Genomic DNA, 22,435 nt, shown 5'->3' with positions numbered 1-22,435 from the left:
CGGCCTGAATTCATTCAGAGGTAAGACTCATTTAATTTCCTTGTCGTCATTATAGTATTTTTTTGGACAATTACTATTCTTGAAACCTTATTAACCACAAATCATTACTTTGCACAGTTAAAAGGATAGTTTGGATTCTTTAGCAGAAGATGGTATTAGTTACTTACCGGTATTTACACAGACATTAACTCAGCAGAAGATTGGTCAGGTAACAAAAACATTTCAAGCCACAACACACACAAAAAAAACATGAAGCATTCATACATATATTAAGATAATTCTGCTGCTTGATGCTCCTGTCCAATCTCTCTGTATCTTAAAAATATTTTCTTTGTTGAATTACGTCAGATTATTATTATGCAGTGGAGCCAATTCTCATATCACGCTGCCTATGAGCTTTATTAGAGGCATAATATGTGAACTGGCTCCAGTGCGAAGTAATACTGCCAGTCACTGGCAATTTTCAACAAATAATATAGTTCCAAGATATAGAAAGGTCTGATAGGAAAATCCAGCACCGGAATTACACAAAATACCTCATGACATCAGAACTGGTTAGTAACTCATATCATCTTATGTTAGAACATTGAAACTAACCCTTTAAGACTACAAAGTGTTCCTAATAGTTTTTCATTCAGTCTCTGATTTTACACTATTGTGATTTTAGGCGCTTCATTGGTATTAATCCAGAGAAAGGAACAAAGGCCATACGGGGCAAGGTTGTCTCCAAGAAGACGGGTGTGATCGTCAAGAAGAAGTCTACCATCGTCAATACACACGTCTCCTCACTACTGAAGAACCTCCTGGACTTTGAATGGGACTTCATATAGGTCAGTGAACTCTCTCTCGTCTCTCACTCTCTCACTCCATATGTCACGATCAGGCTTTGCCCTGTGTGTTCTGTTTCTGTGTTTCTTTCTGTAGCTCCTCACTCACCTAATCAGTTCATTCGGTGCACCTGCCAGTCACACTCAGCTCATTACTCTCACCTGCTCACTCTGCCTCCTTCACTATTTAAACCCCTGCCGCGTACACACACCCACTGCCAGATCATTGTTTGTTTTCCTACCTACCAGCCCGTTTTGCTCGTCCTGTTCCCGGTTTTCCAGTTTGCCTGTTCTGCCTTTTCCTGCCGGATTTTCCCCCTCCTCTTTTGTCTTGTCCCTGGATTCCCTGTTTGTTTTTGGTTCATTAAAACCTTTTTTCACTACACCTGACTGTCTGCGTTTGAGTCCTTATCATGCCCCGTGACACCATATGTTGTTTTGACATACTGACGTTGCCACATTAAGCGACAAGACACTTTGGTATTATCAGCTACATAAGCGTTGATTGGACGTTGTTATTGTACATTCCTGACTCGAGTTATTTTGATTAATTATTTTGTTTGTTGTTTTACAGTGGCAACACTGGAATGTATCTATGGAGACGAACAACCACCAGCAAGGTGATGGTCATTTCTACCTGACCCAGAAGATTCCTCTATAAATAAGGACTGTCCACAACCACCCAGACTTTTCTTCATGCACCTACCTCACAGGACTCTTAAGAGGTAAAGCACAAGCCTACCTTCACTTTATTTTTTTCAAGATGTTGATATTGATGTATATTTTCTAAATGGTCTTAATGCTAATTTTCAAAATGTCCTTACTGATTAACTTTTAAAATGTTGTTCATAGTATAGTTAGTATAGTTTACAAATGTTGCTGATTATGCATATCTTCGAATTGTTCTTATTGATGTATATTTTACAGACAGTAGAGAATACATTGCAGTACATTTATATATTGTCACTATTTGAAACTACTTTTTGAGAGAACATCAACTTATCTCAAATTATTCTTTATAGGTTATTTCTTTTGTATTAGTTACCTTGGTATTCAGCCCAACTATTTAATTTAAAACGTATCTCAATTGTTTTCAAGTCGTTGACATGCAATTCAGGAATTCAAATGTATTGCCATTGTTTCAGGCAGACATGGCAGTTTTTAATTTGCTACTAAAAAATCTCTTTGGCTTGTTTCGCTGCCAAACAAGCTGGGTCGTCCAAGTGTTTTATTTTGGTTATTATTATTTTTTACACTAGCAATATTTATGTTGACACTGTCCTGTTAAATAAAAGTTTGTTTGATTTATATCCTTTCTAAGTCGTTTATTGCTTATGTTGCATAATTTACATAATAATGCAGATGTCTGTTGCCCACAGAAAAATAAAGTTGTAATGTTAATTGCATTGCAGATTGATATTTTAGATAGTCTAAGCTGTTAAATTGAGTTATTGTATTATCAATATTGCCCGTATACAGTAAACACTGAGAATTTAAAGTAATATAACTCCTTAATCAGAATGTTACTTCAAATAATCACTGAAAAATACTGCATTCATTTTTACTGTAATAGACTGTGAAATATTTCAACAGTATGACTACTGTAGAATTACAGTATGTTGCTGGCATCTCTGCTGCCAGCATTTTACTGTAAATTGAAAAAAATACAGAAACACACTATTATAATTTTACAGTAATATGCTGTTAAGTATTTCACGGTATGAATACTGTAGAATTACAGTACATTGCTGGCGTCTGCTGCCAGTATTATACTGTAGATTGAAAAAATACAGAAATATACTGTATTCTACTTTTACAGTACTATGCTGTTATGCCATTTCACGGTATGAGTACTGTAGAATAACAGTAAAGAGCTGGCGTCTCTGCTGCCAGCACTTTACTGTTATTTAACAGAGAAATTTGTTACAGTGCACATTTGCATTGCCTCAGCTTTATTGTAAAACAAATTGTTAGGTTTCATCAGTACAGAATGGGTGGGAAATTTAAGATTTGTACATAAAACAATATTAAAATCCTCTATTTTAATTCTTATAGGTCCATCTCATGTGCATTATTGAGATAACATTCAGAAATTTGCTGTGTGAATGATGTGTTGGGAAAGTACATTTATTTGCGGTATTTCAGTCAGGAACACTCTCGTCATAGATTTTAACCATTTATTGCAACAAATGGAAATACAGTTACACTTGGCGCTGATGGCTCCGCTCCTTTAATGCTCCCCGGATTAGCCAGCAGCTACCAAGCCAAAACGGGGAGTGCTGAGCATCAACCCACTAGGGTTTACAGGAATGAGCCAGAAGTACATTTTTTAAATACATTTCAACTCTTTGCCATAAAAGATGAACTCTGAACTAAAACAGGGTGGAGGGTGGGGAGGAGGAGGCAAAGCTTTGCCAGCAGTATGGTCTGTAACAGCGTAGAATGAATCAATGAGGAGGGAGTCATATTTAAATAAACTTCCTTGAAGTGAGAGTGGGCTGTGATTGGTGTGTGGCCGAGCTATGATTCAATTGGCTGGCTGTCAGCTGGTTACAGCTGGGGGCATATGACTTCCGTGTCCTGCATGAACCAACGCTATGCTTCATAAGTCAAACAAAAGATACACATATTCTACCGATAGCTTGATCTTTTCTGCTTTCTAACTAATAAACTTTAATTACCATTATTACTGTTTTTTTTTACAGTTACTATAATATTTGCATCCATTTGGAATAGTTCATGCAACTCATGTATTGTATTTTGAAATTTTCTAATGTAGTAGATACAACATATTAGTGTGGATTCATCAATTGTAGTCCATTTCATGCGTTTCACTTCTAACAGTGTTGTCCAGAGCTGCTCTGACTGTTGAAGTCTAGCAGTGACAACATAAATAAAATCACCAACGTTGTCATCAGATTCTAGTAGGAAAATGTGTAATAGAGTTTTAATGACGATTAAATGAAGATTAACGGCTGCAATCAATTGAGGTTCATTGTCTTGGAATGTTTGCATGCTGACTCACTGTCATGTCTTACTGGGAAACTGTTATTAGTAACAGCTCTACTTTTTCCTACTGCTGACAAGTCGAAATGTCTGCCGAGAAGAAATAGAAACTTTAATCCTCTCACTCGTGGTGAACAGCAATAGTAGTAGAGTATGACATGATGACTTAACAAAATAAAACCATACCTATCCCTAGCTATCAGTAATGTGTGCAAATGTTCTGTCTGATTTTTGATTTCAGTGTATTTTATAATCCATCACCTAGACGTCTGTGTGTGCTCTACACTTAAAATGGGTCAGCTTTATAATGAATTCAGAAGAAATCAGTGAAGGTTTCACATATGTGATTAACCACATTTGCTATCTCTAAATGACAAAGTCCAAAATAAAAACTACCAATGTGTATTTGCTCTGTCAAAGGCACACACCCTTTTTACTCTCGAATTCCAGTCCGAAACATAAATGACACTCGTTAAGTAGAAGGAGAGGGGAGCTGTCAACAAATGTCCTTTTCAATGAGGTCATATGACAGCTAAATTGTCTGCAAAACTAACCTACTGTAAAGAATTTTTCTCTTAAATAATAGTGAAGTGCTGGCAGCAGAGACGCCAGGACTTTACATCATATTACTGTAAAAGTAGAATACAGTATATTTCTGTATTGCTTCAATCTACAGTAAAATACTGGCAGCGGAGCAACATACTGTAATTCTGCAGTAGTCATACTGTTGGACAATTTCACAGTCTTTTACAGTAAAAATGAATGCAGTTTATTTCTGTAATTATTTGAATTTACAGTAACATTCTGCTTAGGGGGTATATTACTTTAAATTCTCAGTGTTTACTGAAAGGCAAAATTGATAATACAATAACTCAATTTAGCAGTTTAGAATATCTAAGATATTGATCTGCAATGCAATTAACATTAGAACGTTATTGTTCTGTGGGCTACACACATCTGCATTATTATGAAAATGATGTAACATGAGCAATAAACAACTTAGACAGGATATAAATCACACAAACTTTTATCAGGGCAGTGTCAACATAAATACTGCTACAGTAAAAAAGAAAAAGACTTAGATGACCCATTGAAACAAGCCAAAGAGATTTTGAGGAGCAAAATAAAACATGCCTGATAGTGTCTGCCCGAAAGAATGGCAATATGTCAACGACTGCTCCTAGAAACTTGAAAAAAGCTGAGACATAAGTTGTAACTCCTCCCAATCATTGTTATAAGTGACTTATCTTACCAAAATTGAACTTGGCCTGGAATCTAACAATCGGGCTGAATACCAAGGCAACTAATACAGAGGAAATAAGTGTTTAACCTATAAAAGAAATCATGTGAGGTACATTTATGTTCTCTCAAAAAGCAGTTTAAAATACCTTCAATATCTAAATTTCCTGCAATGTCGTCTCTGCTGTCTGTGAAAATATACATCAGAAAGAACAGCTTGCTGAGCATCAGTTTGATTTCAAACCTTATTTTTGGTAATCCTACGTTACATATATGAATAAGACACTGAGAGGAACATAATATTGTTTTTAATTTGTAGATGCACAACCAGATTGATGCAGATGAAGCAGGACTTCTTGTTGATGCAGCACATGTCCTCTGAAGTGCATCCTTCTGCTTTCTAAATGACATCTGAAAAAGTCTCTTCACGAATGCCAGTATTCTCTATGCAACACAAATTTCCCAAAAATACTGTAGTGTAGTGTAATTTAAAACATTAGGATACCGTTTTGGGCATCTGTGCTGTTGCTTTAAATGGGCCAGCCCACATTGCATTGCTAACTACAGCACAAAACCGTATTCCATAAATAAATTAGATTAATGTTGAAAATTGGCTCTAAATTAACAGCAATTGTTATAGAATAGAGTCATGGTTGAAATCAGTGAATAAATTCTCATTTTTAATGAAGTTCCTCTTCACATGAAACCTGTGTGAAGAGGAACTGTGTGTGCATCCTATCTACCCAATCAAAGATGTGGGAGTGTGGATAGAAAACTGAGCAGTTTACAGTAAAACAGGAAACAGAACTGTGGGTTTGTGAGGCAGAGGTTGTGGTTGTATGTCTCAGAAATTGGAGCAATTTCTTTATGAATCTTGGGTCTGTCATGCATGAATTCATTACAAAACATACAAACACGTGACAAATTAAGGGAAAACCCAATATAAAGTACTGTAAATTGTGTATACTGTATGTTGTCCAATACGAACAGGCAGGTTTTGAAAAGACACCGCACTACTCTCAACAAATCAACCACATCTTTTACTGCATCCATGCTAAGATGTGCTTTCACAGCTGGGCATACAGGCCTAAATAATAAAAAAAATGAATGATAGCTGAATTCCATTTAGCTGCTTCACTGTCAGGTTCCTGATACTGGCTCACTGACCACACTGCAAAAATGCAAAATCTTACGAAGTATATTTGTCAAATACTAGTCAAAATATCTCTAAATATAAGACACAATCAGCTAAAAAGTAAAATGTCAGTGATATGTAGGGACTTGTTTTTAGACAATGCATCTTGAATATCTTAAAATACCTGAGCACCAGTCCACACTACGAGGTAACCCCAGAGTTTTCAAACTTATCCGTCGTCGGGAGCGTTTTTAAACGTGTCCGGTTTCGGTGGTCTAAAACTTTGGCGTAGTGCGGACGCTCAGTGTATGTCTCCTGGATGTTTACCAGTAAAGGTATTACAGGAACACAGGGCCTCGTTCCTCGTACGTGGCTAATTTAGTTAGCCTGATACTTTTCAGGATAAGATGACGTAGATCAGGCTTTTCGGTTTCCACGAAGCAAGTTAGGCAAAATCACCATGGCAACACATCCATAAGCATGAACCTGCTCCGGGGCAGGCTAAGTGTGGGTAGCTGGATAAGCTGGTCACTCCCCCGGAAGAAATGGCAGCTCCTGTCATATACGGTAGTCTAATGCGCTTGCGCATATACTGGGGGTTATACGGGAGTTCCAGAAATGCATGTAAAGTGAGACACAAGGTGATCCATAAAACCAGCTGAGCAAACTAAGAAGCCTCTATTGCATTACTGTACAGCTCCTGTGGTGGAAAATTTCTAGGTTAATCGGGAGGAGAGAGTTTGTGTTCTCTAATCAATAATGAAGTCATCAGAAGATTCAACGTTGTCTTTTTCCGTTTATACTCTTGCGCAAGAGGGAAGAAAGCACAGCAACCACGTATTCAGTAGACTGCGTGAAACCTTCTTTGAAGTGCAATATTTAACATCATTTATGCATACAAAAGTTCACGCCTTTACAACTTCAGATAATGCGTCAAAAGGGGAGTAAAAGTATTTCAGACAAAGGATGTATGTTAGTCGAGGTCTCTCTGTGTCTCCGTCTTACCAACAAAGAAACAGTGTACAAGATAACAGATAACAAGACACCTGGATACTAAACTAATTAAAATCATCTCCTGACTTCCTCACATCGAGTAGTACATTCTTTAAACATTACACATGATACTATAACATAACCTAACCTATATACGTGGTCAAGATATCTGTATTACGATCTATACTATAACATAGTTTCCCATTACACTCCCTTCCTCAGAGATCCCACTGATGAAGGAGCGATATTAGTTAGATTAGCGTTTTATAGGGAGAGAGTTCTTCCACATCGCCAAGATCCGTTATCACATTACGATGACTTCCTATACGAGCGCTATCCATTCTGCCGACAAGGAATCATTTATTTACAGACCTTCTGGAGCCATACATTGAACACCACACGCTGCAGCCGAGCATTGATGTCTCACACACTGGATGCAGCCTTGCGCTTTTTTGCGAGTGGTACATTTTTGTACCACACTGTATAGTGTTTTCTTGCTCCCATGTCCTCTTGATGGCTGCGTTGCATACATGAGGGTTAAAAGCACTCATAATTATATGACAGTGTTATTAGTACACCAGCATATCATTATTGTAGAAAATGATTAAGGTGGACTCATGATAAGAATAGAGAGAATCACACACTATTTATTTTCACTGCTTCAATTGATTGAATTTCTGATTATGAATAATACATACACACTGATCCGCCCATACACAGATTCACACACACATATTCAAACTCCTAGTTCTATATGGTAATCTACACAGACATGTATATACACATATATAGTAGGCTACATGATACATACGCGCATACAGTACATACAGTATATCCTCATATTAATGAGTATCAATTAGATACTCTTTGGGCTTGTTTTATCTACTTATTCTGAAAGAGTTGAGATAATTATTTTCGCTATATCTATAGCCATTAAGCCTACTGCCAGCAGTCACATTTAAAGACATATAATCTGATTGATTGGGGTGATGAGGCATTAAAATTAGCCGATACATTTCCCAACACTTAGGCATTTAACTTGTCTGTGATATTTTGCCGTGCTTGTCTAGCCCTCGCAGCGGTGGCGGTGTTAGATTTAGCCGTGATTATGGTCTTGAATTCCTCATATGCGTTCATGATCATCTCCTGCTCGTCAGCGGAGTAAAAAGAGGCTCTTTCTTTGAGTTTATTTAACATTGTACTGTTAGAAAATCATGGTTTTGGTGATCGACGCTTCCCCCTTTTGAAGTAGGAAGAAAAATATAGAGTATTGCCAGACTTGACAGTCTTAAGGTGGACAGGAAAAGAACACACGTTTGAACTAGTAAGCCTGTAGAGATGGAAGTGGTAAGTTAGTGACTGCTCCACATCCAGTCACTTCAGTTACAGTACTTTTGTACAAGAGCAATGAGTTCCTCGCCCTGGCTTGAAACTGATTCGAGAAGAATGCAGTATTCTGTGAATAAGTGTTTATGAATGCATCTGGAAAAGAACAATCCCCGACCCCGTCACGAAACATCTGCATTCCTTTATTTTAAAAAAGTCCCTAATACAGATCCTAATAATACTCTTCATGATTTTAAGTGGACTTCCTTAATGTTAATGTTACAGATCTGCACTGTCATCACCATGATGTAATTGAGGAAGGGTATATTTAGTAGCTGTTGTAAGACAGATGAGTCACGCTAATCTTTCTACTATTTTGAGACTTCATATTATGAGAACTTATTAGAGATACTCAAGGAGGTTAAAACTTGAATTACTTAATTGGACATTGAAAGCCATTAATTATATTTTATGTTATTATGTTATCCTTGAAATCATTCTGATTATGTATGTTTCCTTTGTGAAAACATGAAAACATACCGCTGAAAATTGGTGCAGTGTTGTTTTTATCATTTAGTTATTGTCACCTGGTTAGATCAGAGTTGTTTTTTTGTTTTTACTTTATGCATGCTGACACTTACTACTGCAAACATGACAAATTTGCTGTAAACAGTTGTTTGAGAGCCTGCTGTTTATTTGTTGCTGGAAAACATGGACAACCTGCTCACATCCAGCTGCCCACAGACAATTAACTTATGATGGTATTCATAAATTTACCTAGCCATAAACACATACTGCACTATAGTTGTCATGATGATTGTTGTCAACATAAATCATTTTAAAACACTGACATTGAATGTTATAAAACTCTTTGAAGAAATGCATTTTAATTTGTCCACTTGAAGATTGTTTAGGACTTCTTCCATAAAGTAAAAGAAGAACAATAATTAACTGTTTGTGGTGCTAATTCTTCTGTTAGGTGCCATTAAACCATTGCAGAAGATGTGTCAGCGAGAAGACATGATAAAAAGAGTGCCATAAAGCAATCACTGAATAAGCACATGACCCCATCTAAGTCAACACATTCACATTCAGTAGTTTTCCTATTGGACTTGTGTAGAAGCTAAAGAGTGGGACAACGCAACACATTGCTGTCAGATTCTGCATTTAAACAGTTATCTGGCAAAATGTGGCACTTGTTAACTCAGTTGCATTATCACTTTTTTTCTCCCAAATTTGTGTGAAATGCAAATGTCACAAAAAAATACAATCATTGATGAATATTTGTAGTCAGTTCAGTTTCTACTTGAGTTTATGTTGCATGCTGGCCTAATGATGCAGCTCTTCATACAGCCCATAACAACTTTTACCTTTGACCACTTTGAATTATTGTTAATGTTGAGCAACGGAAATATTTCTGTTTAATATCAAGTAGGAAACAAATATCTGCAAATTCAATATAGTAGGATCACCGTCATCATTCTTCTAGTCCATACTGATCCAAGTGGCTATCTTCCAAAAGTTACCTCCAAAGGGGATTTCCTCTTGAAGTACATTAGGAAGGGATCTCTTAATGTCCACTTTGAACAGGAAGCAAAACCTGTTTCAAGGCCACTGATGCTATTTTAAAATTGATGTGGAAAAAACCTGCACTTATCTCTTAAAATTGTCGGTTTTAAGCTATTTTGGTGCAGTGTTTGGTAGGTTAGGTAATATAGTGTTGCAGGAAAATACATGATCTCCTAAGTGGTAGTTCTCTTGAAGACATGCTTTGATTCAGTTGCATGTATTTCCCCTCTTCTGTCACCGGCCTTTCACTGTGCTGCAACACCACTCACATTAATACCACACCCAGATGGTATCTTGACTGGTTTGACAACAATTCATACCTTACATGGGACTCACTCAGCTGCCAACCTGATCTCAACAAATACTTGGACAGGATAAAACAGTTTCAGCTACTTTACATAATACTGGTTCAACACACCTAACCTCTGTGTTGTTAATCTTTCCTTCATAGATATCTGATACTTTATGATATATTGTTGTATTTTCATCTTTACCACAAATATCATTGTTAACTACTTGCTTGGCTTTGACTGATGCTCAATTCTAGTATCTTTTCAAGACTATATTATTACATTACATTACATTACAGTCATTTAGCAGACGCTTTTATCCAAAGCGACTTACAATAAGTGTATTCAACATCGGTTTTCGAGAGAACAACTAGTCACCAGAAGTCATAAGTGCATCTCCTTTCTTCAAACAAGCATCTAAGAGCATAAACCAGAGCAAAAGTACAGTGCAGAAACAAATTATTGAATGCAATAAGTGCCACAAACTAATATGAATACAATAAGTGCAATAAGCTAGTATGAATACAATAGATGCTAAGAAAGTGCTAAGTGGAAGGCTCAGGGTAGGCCTTCTTGAAGAGGTGAGTTTTCAGCCTGCGCCGAAAGATGGGGAGTGACTCCGCTGTCCTGCTGTCAGTGGGGAGTTCATTCCACCACTGTGGGGCCAGGACAGAAAACAGCCGCGACCGGGTCGATCGGCCGCAGGGACCTCTGAGCGACGGGGCAAACAATCGCCCCGAGGCAGCAGAGCGAAGAGGTCGGGCGGGGGTGTAGGGCTTGACCATGGCCTGGAGATAGGAAGGAGCTGTTCCTTTCACTGCCCTGTAGGCTAGCACCAGAGTCTTAAACTGGATGCGAGCTCTTACAGGGAGCCAGTGTAGAGAACGGAGAAGGGAAGTTGTGTGGGAGAACTTGGGGCGATTGAACACCAGGCGAGCTGCAGCTTTCTGGACAAGCTCCAGAGGTCTGATGGCCGACGCCGGGGCTCCGGCAAGTAGTGAGTTGCAGTAGTCCAGGCGGGAGATGACCAGAGCCTGGATTAGCACCTGCGCCGTCTCGTCAGTGAGGAAGGGGCGAATCCTCCTGATGTTGTAGAGCAGGAATCTGCAGGAGCGTGTAACCGATGCAATGTTTGCTGAGAACGACAGTTGCTCATCCAGGGTCACACCCAGGATGACTGCCAATGAGAACACACACATTCATGAATTATACTGGAATTATACTGGAATTATACTGGAATTTAAAAAGTTTGTGATATGATTTACTATTCACAGGCCTGGAGAATGTTTTGCATTTATTTTCATATATTTTTTACAAACAGCCATGTCTGAGAAAATACCCCCACTCTCGTATTTACAGATGACTGAAAGAATGTAAGTACCGGTGCAGCACTTTTCATCTCTTTCGTTTGATATAGCTGTTGAAAAGAGAACCGATTGTTTGTGTTTGCAGGAGGATTATTGGCAGTATTACCAGCTTTAGAATGGACGGGAAATAACGAAACCATTGTGATATCAGTCTAGTTTTATAGCACTTGTGTGTCGAGTCTGGTAAATCATCATGTACAGTAGACAAGATATGCTGTTTGAAATCTTTCATATATTGTATGGACTGCATAGGGTCCCCATGTAGGCGCAGGAGGCAATGGGGATGTGGACATAGTGGACAAACAATCGCTTAATCTACAGATTGTCAGGTTCAATTAATTAATGCTACAGGTTTAGACTCAAACAGTATATGTTAAGAATAATGGGACATTAATTAAAGAGGATTTCAGCATAATATAAACCAAACAGTATTATGCACTCATATTCTCAAACTACCCAGCAAATAAAGTATATAAAGTAGTTAACATTGGCTCCACCTTAACCAGCTGAACGTGATGAACACATTAATGCATTAATCATTTAAATCCAATAGGCTGTACATCATTCTGAAATGGGCCATTCTGCATAATGATGAGACTTCTGACCTACTTTATACTTTTGGCCCTTTAAGTATATTTCGAATACTTTTGTACTTTTACTTAAGTAAACAGATTATGTCTACACTGTGGTATTGCTACATTTGCTTAAGTATAAGATGAGAACTTCTACCAGAGAATCACATTTGTTCATTTCCTGGTTTTACCGCCTTCACCCTCCGGTCTATAGGCGGCGGTAATAAGCCTGTGAGCTACCTTCCTGTCCAACGAAGAAGAAGAAGACGACGTGTTTGCTTGGCTGGTACCGCTGATGTTGATAACTGGAGGAAACAGTGAGTAAATATATATATTAACAATATGAGGGTTTGGTGAAACGTTCGTTCGTCTATTGCACGTTATTAGCCTCGACTGTGCGATAGAAAGCTTGCTCTGCGGTCACAGCGTGTCCAAATAAACGTTGTACCATTTCATTTTGTATCAGAGTAGTCTGAGCAATTAGCAACGTGCTCCGACCAAGTTGCTAAATTAAAGTTTAAATGTCAAACGTTGGCTGTAACAGCGGTTCAAGCTACAACGTTAGCCGAGGATGAATAACCTGCAGCAATGTGAAGCTTGTTGTAACTTACACCACATGAAGCTAAGTGTAACGTTAGCAGTATATCCAAACATCATGGCACACGAGTCTTTAAAATGCGCATGAGTTGCAGTATTAACGCCAAATCCCTTCAATGTTTTCTGATGCTGATGGTGTTAAACTTATGACCTTTATTGATAGGGTGGCCTGCTTCAGTTTAGTCAATTAGTAAGCAAGACAATGTCCAAAAACAAGCTCAAACAGTGAAGAATGTCCATCACAAGTTCCTAAAACACGAGGCTGAACTGTCTTAAAAGTTATTGAATTCATAATGTTATGAAACAGAGACAGCAGTAAACATGGGATAGAAGCTTCTTGATAAGTGACTAATACAATGAATCGATTACCAACATTATTTTCACATGTTATATCAATTTATTTTATGTCTATCCACTAAATGTTTGCATTGTTTTTGAGTGCTTCGAGGTAATGCATGCACATCCTAATATGATATCAAGGTTCCTCACTCTGGCATTCCAGATGTTCCCCAAAAGACAACTTATTAATTACAATGACATTTGACATATTCAGTGTGGGGGCATCTTGTGCTCTTGGGATTGTAATCATAGTGCATTCATCGCTTGTAATTGATTTAATCGAATCACAAAAATGCTAAATCTTTAATTATTATTTATATTTATTCGTCATCTGTGTGAATGGTCTATACGCCAAATGAATGTGTTTAGAGTAGGCATTATGCCTGGTTAGTTTTGATAATTTGTGTTTTATTTTTAATTGGCAGAAAGACTCAAGATGGCGATGCCGGTGTCTGTGCTCCGCCTGCCGAAAGGACCCGACCCCAACAGCCGCGGATTTGACCCCAAATCCCCCCGTTTCATCGCTCTCTGTCGAACCTCCATCCCCTGTTCTGACGCAGATGCTGAGCAGCTGCCCAGAGAGCAGCACGCCCGATCCGTGCTGAGAGAGAGTTTCCTCCGGTGTCTCCTGGCCATGGCCAATAAGAAGATTCAGTTTCAGATGCACGAGCGGGTGAATGTGGAGGCCACGTTTAGAGCGTCCGACATCGACGTGCTGAACTTTCAGGTGTCGGACCTGCACACTCCCATCGGGGTGCAAAAAGAGGCTCTGATCAGGTGTCAGGATGTGATTTCATTCACTTTTGATGCGTGAACACTTGTTTTGTTTCCTGTTTAAACAGAATACGCCATTTGGGATGAGAGGCACTTGGGAGTCTCGTTTGTTGTTGCAAGTGAGCTCTGTTTTCACACTGTGAGATAGTTTATACAATGTGTTGTATTTTTTTAAGGTGAGGTTGTACATAGCTGTTTTCAATCTGTATACTTCAGTCGATCATACTGCTCTGTGAGATTGCTTTCAGACGCTGACGAGCAGTCCCACTGTTTAGCACAAGAGGGAGTCATAAGCCTGTGTATTCAGTGAGACGTGACGGAGAGATACTTTCTGTAGAGCGTCATCGCTACCGTCTTACTTTTTGAGATGCAGAAAGAGGATGTTACTGTGCTCGAGTTGACATGTTATGTCTTTTGTCATATTCTTTAACTGATGCAAATGAAACATTGCACACTTAACATTTGTTTTGAGTGGAACACTTTTCTATTTTAATGTCTATTTTGTATTTTTTTTTGTTTGGAAAAATATTCAAGACACCTGAAAAGATTCATGTCTGATAAAGATTGATGTTGCTTAAGGAAATAAGTTGTAACTGACATGTGTAACCCCCCCACATCCATCAAAACAATATCGTTTTTCATAATCACCTTAAAAACAAAAGGTTTTGTTGTCGAGAGCAAAGTGAGTTGTCCTCTCTGCACTGCTTGGTGATAGTTGTCCATAACTCTAGTCTAGTCTATCTTTGTCAACACTATCATCAGTGTGTTGGGTCTTTATTTTATCAAACTCAGTCAGGTCCACATTTATAGTTGCAATTATCAGTCGGGGAAATAAATCTGCAACAATTTTGATAATTAATTGTTTGCATCACTTTTCAAGTAAATTATGGTAATTTTTCGTTGTCCTGTGGTGTCTGATGGACCTAATTGGCAATTAAAAGAAATGATCTGTAGATTAATGGATAATGAGTATAATTATTGAATGCAACCCTGTTCACAGTAATGGCAGATTTAGCATCTATGTAGTCGTAGTTTTGCATCTCTTTGTAGTCATTTTGCATCTTGTTGCGCCCCCTTGAGGTAGTTGTGCATTACTTTGTGGTCATCTCATGTGTCTCTTTGTGGCCGTTTTGTATCTTGTTTTATAAGGGTTTTGTGTCTTTCTATAACTGTTTTGCATCGAGTCCCTTTAAACAGATGTTCAGGCATAGGTGCCACAGGGCCTGTGTCCAGTAGGCCTATTCAGTACTCCATACATGAATACAGAACTTAAGTAAATTCTGAGCCGGAGAACACCAGAAGGAGCTATAACTTAGCTTTGTTGTTTTCAGTCACCGATCTGAAACATTTACAGAGTGGGATATTAAAATATACTGAAGTCCGAGATGGATCGGGTGAATTCGCATCATTCTTCCTGAATGTCTCGGTAATCCAACACAAACTGAGCCCACGTCTGATGGCAGCACAGATATTCATTATAGTCACTTATTTAGATCCTTGGTCATAAATAATACGGAAGAGCAGGATTCTTCATTGTTTAGCACCGGCCTCATGGGGAGGAGGAGCGGGCATCAATACTATTTAATCTTACTAAAAGGTGTATTTTGCGAGTTCCCAATAAGTCATTTTATTTGAGTGCCATTAGGCGGGCGTGCTGTGCCTGTGTCTCTTTTTGTACCTGAATTATCTGACCACTCAGTGGAGACAGTCATCAATGAGTCAGTGACTCATCCTCTCTCTCTCCCTCGCCCTCCCTAATCCGAAATATGACTTAAACCTTACATGACGTCATCGAGCCTGTGTGATTCAATCAGAAAGCCCTCAAGGACAACCAATGTTAATTTCATATACACAAGCCTGCTCCCTCAGTTCTCACTCTCACCTCTGTGATGAGAACACATACTGTACATAAACATATGCATTTCCATAACTTTTGTTTTGTACTTGTACAGTAAGTATGTTACAGACTACATCTTTACTCAACTTAACACAACCAGCTAATAAAATATGATGAATCGTGAAGATGAAACTGCCCAACTGTACATAAAGTAGTTAAAATGAGTTCCCCTTAAAGCAGCTACACCATTAAGTCCCTTGCAGTCTAATTAAGTGCTTTTACATTGTCGTATTACTATTCTTACTGAAGTAGATCTGGATCTGAATTTGAAGAAAGGACAGAGAGGGGCAGGGTGTGAAGTTAACTTATTTATTTAATCAGTAGTGATGATTTTTGAGTTAAGATTTAGACATTATATTCCAATCTGGCCATCATAATGTCCAAATTTCTGATTTTATGATGTTGGCCAAATGCTGCCATAATATTGGACTCATTGGCTCATATTGCGTCATCTGTAAAGCTGCTAATCAATATGATTTATAGTAACAATGGATGAGGTGACTGCATAATGTGAAAGGGGTCTTTCCTAGTGATTAATACGAGTATTATACAATACATCAACAGCTAGAGTGTCTTAGCATCTTTCAGCTCATTGCTTTGGTTTTACTGTGTTGTGTTTAAGTAAACCACAGATCGCTTTGCTTCTGTTGTAGAGAAATTACATGATAAAGATATGAGCGGTTTAGTGAGAATATATATATGTTTTAAAAGTGGATCGGCCATAAGAATGATCTCCTCTGAAGAGCTCGAGCTGGATTCATGTTCTCTAATTTGTACCCGGGCCCGGGGACACACTGTCTCAGTGTTATCTACTCTTACTGTTTGTCTTTCCTGACAGTCTGCTTCTCCCCGATTCCAGTGGAAAAACATTCCTACCTCTTAGTATGCATGTGTGTTTGTGTGTGCGTGTGTTGGTTGTGTCAGTTATGATGGTCCAAGGAATCTGCCCTGTACAACAGCACTGGCCAACAGGAAGCACATTCCGCTTCTTCCTGTTTGTGGCCCTCTCTCACTTCCTGGTGAGTGTCTGATAACTTACAAAACCACTTAATCACCCTTTTGCTTAAAACTACCAGCAGATTAAAATAGTTGGGCGGTGAAATCATGATCATGTATTTTTATTATGTTTCACAATGGACACGAGGGAGGAGATGATGATTCACTTGATAATATACAATTTTTGTGGAAGTGTCAACTCTGGTATTATTGTATCAGACTGAACACAAAAGATGCCATCATTAAAAAAAACAGAGCAAAGGGAGGCTGCACACATTTATAAATATGAATCAAGCGGTGAGACGAGTCAGTGAAACTGCTTCTCTGCTGGCTCATTATGAAACTAAAGTAAAACAGTGACAGAATGGCTCTGCCTGCTGATAATTTTACTTTAATTCCACCTTTAAATAACATTTTTGTAGGCTTGTCTTTTTTTGCTTATTTCCAGCTTTAATTCAATGTTTTTTCTTTTCTCTTCTGTGCATTTTATTGTTAGCCTCACAGCGTGGCTCTAAGCAACCCCATGTCCTACTAAATGATGTTCTCATACAACTGAACTGCATTCTCTATTACGTTAAGAGGGAAACATATGTTCTCCCAGATTACGGTTGAAGCTTTAAACACATGGTTAGCATTGTAAATTAAACCTAAAGAAAAACACAAGAAACGTACTTGGTTATGTTTAGGTAAAAAAAAACTCAAACTTAGTTTAGTGAAATCATCGTGGTTTGGCTTAAAATTGATTTATGGTTTGACACAAACAGCAGTCTCCTGGTTGAAGGTCCTGTGTTTGTTCGACCCACCCGTCCATCTAATGTCCTCCATACACAGACTTCCGCGGACTATAATTAGAACATATTTGTGAGTCATGGGACCTACGTCACAAACAAAAGTAGCTAATCCGGTAGAAAATGTGTTTCCTTCAAGACGTCGCAGTGCAGTTTCGTTGTATGGGAATGTTATTATTAGGAGACCAGACTGCTCTAGGGATAGCAATGACCGTCGGTTGGTCCTTTGCCCAGACTGAAATACCTCAACAAATATTGGTGGATCGTCATGAAATTTTGTTGAGACATTTGAGGGTGAATCTTTCAAATTTTCAATTACCCTTTAAAACATCTCAAAATGTATTAAATGTATTGACACATTTGGTACAGGCATTCATGGGTCCTAGGTACAGTATTTTGATGACTTCGCCTATAGTGCAGTCATTAGTACTTTGGTTTATGACCAAATACCTGCAAAACCATCCCCATGTACTGTACCATCAACAGCATGTCAATATTGTCATTGTGAGCTGGTTCTAGACCCATTTCCTATATAGTGCATTACATTAATGTACAGCCATTTTATTTTAGCGTCTGAACTCTTAAATGTGAATTTCATGCACTATATAGTACACTAGCTTGATGCGATGTGTCCTTGGGCAAGACACTTAACCCCAAATTGCTCCCAAATACTGTGTCTTGGTGTATATTTGGGTATGAGTGTTAGCTAGTCCTGATGGGCAGGTGGCACCTTGCATGGTTGGAAGACTAGAAAAGCACTTTACAAGTACAAGTCCATGTAGCATTTACCCTCATAAATGTTCACAATGGAAAGAAAACTGCTGACAATCCCACAATGTAATGAGTACTTTTAACTGTGTGTACTATAGGGAATAGTGAATCGGTCCATGAGGGAGTGTTTTTGGAACTTTAGTCTGTTTTTGTATCATAATTTGTATCTCTTCATTATGTGTAGTCGTTGTAACTATTATTATTATATACAGAAGTATTGTGTAAAATCATCAGTCATGAATAATCATAATTAATAAGAACACACCCCATCTACATCACTGCATACAGTACAATCATTAATTAATGTGTTTCTCTAAGTACGACTACATGGTGATATTTACGGTTAAGTGCTCACTGGAGGTAGCGAGACAAGCAGACACGAGAGGAATGGCTGAGTCACCGTCAGTCCCCAGCTTTGTTTGAGTTGCCACCGGGGGGGAATGTTGGAGGAGCTCCAGCGATTGTGAGGACCAGGCGCTGTGTGGCAGCCTCACTTCCCCGACTCAAGTGGCCAGAGAGATAAAGAGGCTGGCAGGGGAGCATGCCAGCTGGACCCCACTGAGCACCGGCCCAAACACAAACAAAGGTTTAAGGTCAATATAATGTTAATTTACCATTATCATTTACCATATTCAGCTGGTTTTGCATAAAGTTGCCAATTGTTTCACTAGAGTGCTTTTAGGCAACTTAGAGAAATCAAAGCATTGGTTTTCTTGGTCAGATATTTAGTATGTCAGTCACATTATGACCCGCAACCCTGTGAGGTCAGTGAATGCTACTGTAAATGTCCAATTTAAAGAGACAAATGATCATCGGGGAAAAGGGGGACACATTTGCACAACTGATGTCTAGACAGGAAGATATGTGAGGAGGTGGGAGGAGAAGGGAAGTGCTCATTAGGAGTGAGATTAAAGTTATCTTCATTTATCTATAAGTCTGTAGACTCCATCGTGGTCCACTCCCTTTCCCACAGGAGTAAACACAGGAAGATGATGCTAATTAGTGTCTGTGATGCTGAAGACCCAACGATTTCATCACAGATAAATTCACCATCTGTGACCATTTATCCTGACCAATCAGAAGTGGCAGGGCGGAACTTCTGCTGACTGGTTTGTGAGTCAAACTGTGGGATAGTGCGTCAAATGTGTATCATGTGTTTTACACAAATGCAAAATTAGTGAATAATGTTTGCAGCCTGAGCTGTACTTTGTGTTTAGTGCTGTTTAGCAAATCTTAGCATGTTGACTCGCTTTACTACACTGTGAGCATAAACATGCTTACAGGACTGTGCCTACGCAAGTATTATGTATTCGTTATTTACTGATTCTGATTCATAAAACTACTTCCTGCCTCACCTCTAAAACATAATTTGAATCACAAATTGCACAGAGACTGAAGAACCACTGGTCAGCCAGTGCCTGTTGCCAAAGCAGTTTCTTTTTCAGTGCTACAATCCTTTAATCGGACAAAAATAGGAAGTAGCCATGTGGTATTTGAGAAGTGGTTTCCTGTTGGAACCGGCTGCAGGCACAGACCCAATCCTGACTTCTGCTGTGTGTGCCCACTCTCAAAACGGATCATATTATTATTATCAGCATCTTATGTGGGAAAACATATGGATACGCTCCAGCGAACAGAAATTCCTTTGGAAATGTTTCCATGACCTGAAATGACTACATGGCTTTTAAAGAGATGTGCTTATGGTGTCTGTGAGGGAGGCTGAATGATGGTGATTGTAGAGGGGAAGCTGCCTTGGCAGAGGAGGTGGTTGTCTGCTACAGAGCTATTTAATCAGGAGGAAGATCACATGCTTGTGTAAGTTTATCATCCTATGGTCATTAACTGAGTCTGTGGGACAGACCTGGAACAGACTCCAGGTGTTTCCTACAAGGATGAAGGGATGTTTCTGAACACCAGTGGTACATTTACCCAAGTGCTCTGCTTTGTACTCCCATAGTACAAGTTTGTGGTATTTCTACTTTACCTGAGTATGAAGCATTTTCTTGTTCTATACTTTACTTATGCATTACTTTATACTTGTGACTTTTACTTACTAATTGTGCATTTTTATAATGTTGCATAGCTACTTTTACTTTAGAAAAGGGTCTGAATAATTTCTCCCCCCTCCCTCCTCCTCTCTCAACCTCTACCTCTCATTTTCTCTCTTCCACCTTCGTCCACTCCTCCGTCTCTTCAGATCACCTGTTTCCCTCTCTGGTCCAAAGACAACGCAGCCCACTCACCCTAAATGTTTTTAAACACTTTAAAGGAGTCATTTCACCTTCTCCGGCTTCCCTCCTTCATGTTTTCTGCCTTCATCAAAACAGCATTTTAACAGTGGACTCAGGCTGAACTAATTGCTCATAATTTCACTTAGACACGCACTCACGTCCAACCCCAGTGACGCGCTCCTCCACACGGCAATCTCACTCTCTGCCTTACTTTTTTCCTCCCTTCCTCTCCTCCTCTCTTTCTTTTATTCTTTCCCCCAAGAGACACGATTTACTTGTGTCAGGGACAAGGACATCTGCCTATTAGCAAGTGCCACTGACGTAGCCATCGCCATCCCCTCCTCCTTATTATCCCCCTTCCACATCCGCCTTCTTCTCCCGCTCCTCCTCCTCCTGCCTTACACAAATTGGGGTCACCAACCTTCATCGTGCAGGCTGGTGAATCATCAGTGGGCCTCGCGCCGCACACGGAGGAGGGACGTTGCCCGCCCAGGATACTTCCGTCCTCCTTCCCAAATGACCAGGGTAACCCGACATTGTCTGCTCTCTACTGTCACATCACTCTGTCGCAAAGAGAGGAATAAAGAAATAGAATATGAATGAGGGACGTAGTGGTTAAGGGGAGCGGGGACTTGTGAAAGATATGGTATAATGTTGCCTACATAGTCATATCAAAGCTCACCACCTTTTTCTTGCTTCATACCCCAGTACTCATTCACTGCATTAACAGGACAGAAAGTAGACAATAAATGTGGCCTATACCCCACCATTACCTCAGCATTTTGTCATGTATGTTTAAAACATATACCACCATGCTTTTTAAAAGGAGTTCCAGGATTAAAGAGTAACAGTTTCGGGGTCACTTCACCCAAATTCAGAAATAGTAGATTCCCTCTCTAGTAGCAGCCCATGATCCCTAGAAATTAAAAAGAAATCAGACAATTCTTCACCTCACAATTTACGTCTAATGTTCAGTACCACTGTGGGGTAGTGTGCCTTGAGGACTGTGGAGCTCATGGTGGTGGATCAGCATGTTGCATGTCATGCAGGAATTTGACTCACGTCACAGACCTAACAAACCACCATCTCTACCTGACCTCAACCATTCTTTTTGTATTTCTGACAGGACATGATCTCCACTCGCCTACATTAGAGCTAAATGCGCTACACACCCATCTACGGCCCCGACCTCCTCACCAGTACTTTCCGCTAAATAATAATCACACTACTCCAAATGTTACTGGACATAAATTGTCCAATTACCGTAATTCATTAGCTCTCTTTTCCATTCAGTGTCTCAGTCAGTCTCAGTTTTAATACATTATTTCTTCAATGAGAAAAATTAAATCAAAACTATTTGCATGGATGGATACATTTGAGACACACTCAGTAACAAAATATGTTTTTTGAAACTTTGGTGAACTGAAACTTAAATTCAGTTGCTATTTAAAGGGTTGGCAACATCCCGACAGCAATCAACAAATCAAATTATCTGGGAAAAAAAAGAAAATAATCTGGTATTTGCCTACCTGCCTACCTGCAGCTGCTGTGCACTCATTGCTCGTCACTGCAGTCTTTCACAAGTTGCTAGCTTGACAGCTGTTTACGTTTGTAATAAGAATTTGGCTTTGGAGGGAGGTCTGAAGAGACGGGCTGTTAGTGTTGTTGTCTTGGCGACTTTCTTCAGCTAGTGCTGCTTGCCACTTTCTTTGGAAAAG

General features: G+C 39.1%; 1 protein-coding gene across 1 annotated transcript; it reads left to right on the top strand.

Moving 5' to 3' along the window:
* The first annotated feature begins 12,552 nt into the window (after positions 1-12,552).
* Positions 12,553-14,997, top strand: gemin7 (gem (nuclear organelle) associated protein 7). Its single transcript, XM_031861193.1, has 2 exons — positions 12,553-12,641; positions 13,686-14,997. Exons 1-2 carry the CDS (start codon positions 12,620-12,622, stop codon positions 14,072-14,074), a joined length of 411 nt encoding a protein of 136 aa, XP_031717053.1. The 5' UTR covers positions 12,553-12,619; the 3' UTR covers positions 14,075-14,997.
* The last annotated feature ends 7,438 nt before the right edge of the window (positions 14,998-22,435 follow it).

The sequence above is a fragment of the Anarrhichthys ocellatus genome, unplaced genomic scaffold (assembly GCF_004355925.1).
Source record: "Anarrhichthys ocellatus isolate YVR2014 unplaced genomic scaffold, GSC_Weel_1.0 scaffold24, whole genome shotgun sequence".
Lineage (NCBI taxonomy): Eukaryota > Metazoa > Chordata > Actinopteri > Perciformes > Anarhichadidae > Anarrhichthys > Anarrhichthys ocellatus.
This window is presented reverse-complemented; position numbering and strand designations above follow the sequence as displayed.

Coding starts and splice junctions, on each gene's coding strand:
- gemin7 (XM_031861193.1), top strand. CDS start 12,620: ATGTTGATAACTGGAGGAAACA. Junction 12,642..13,685: donor GTTGATAACTGGAGGAAACA/GTGAGTAAATAT, acceptor TTTAATTGGCAG/AAAGACTCAAGATGGCGATG.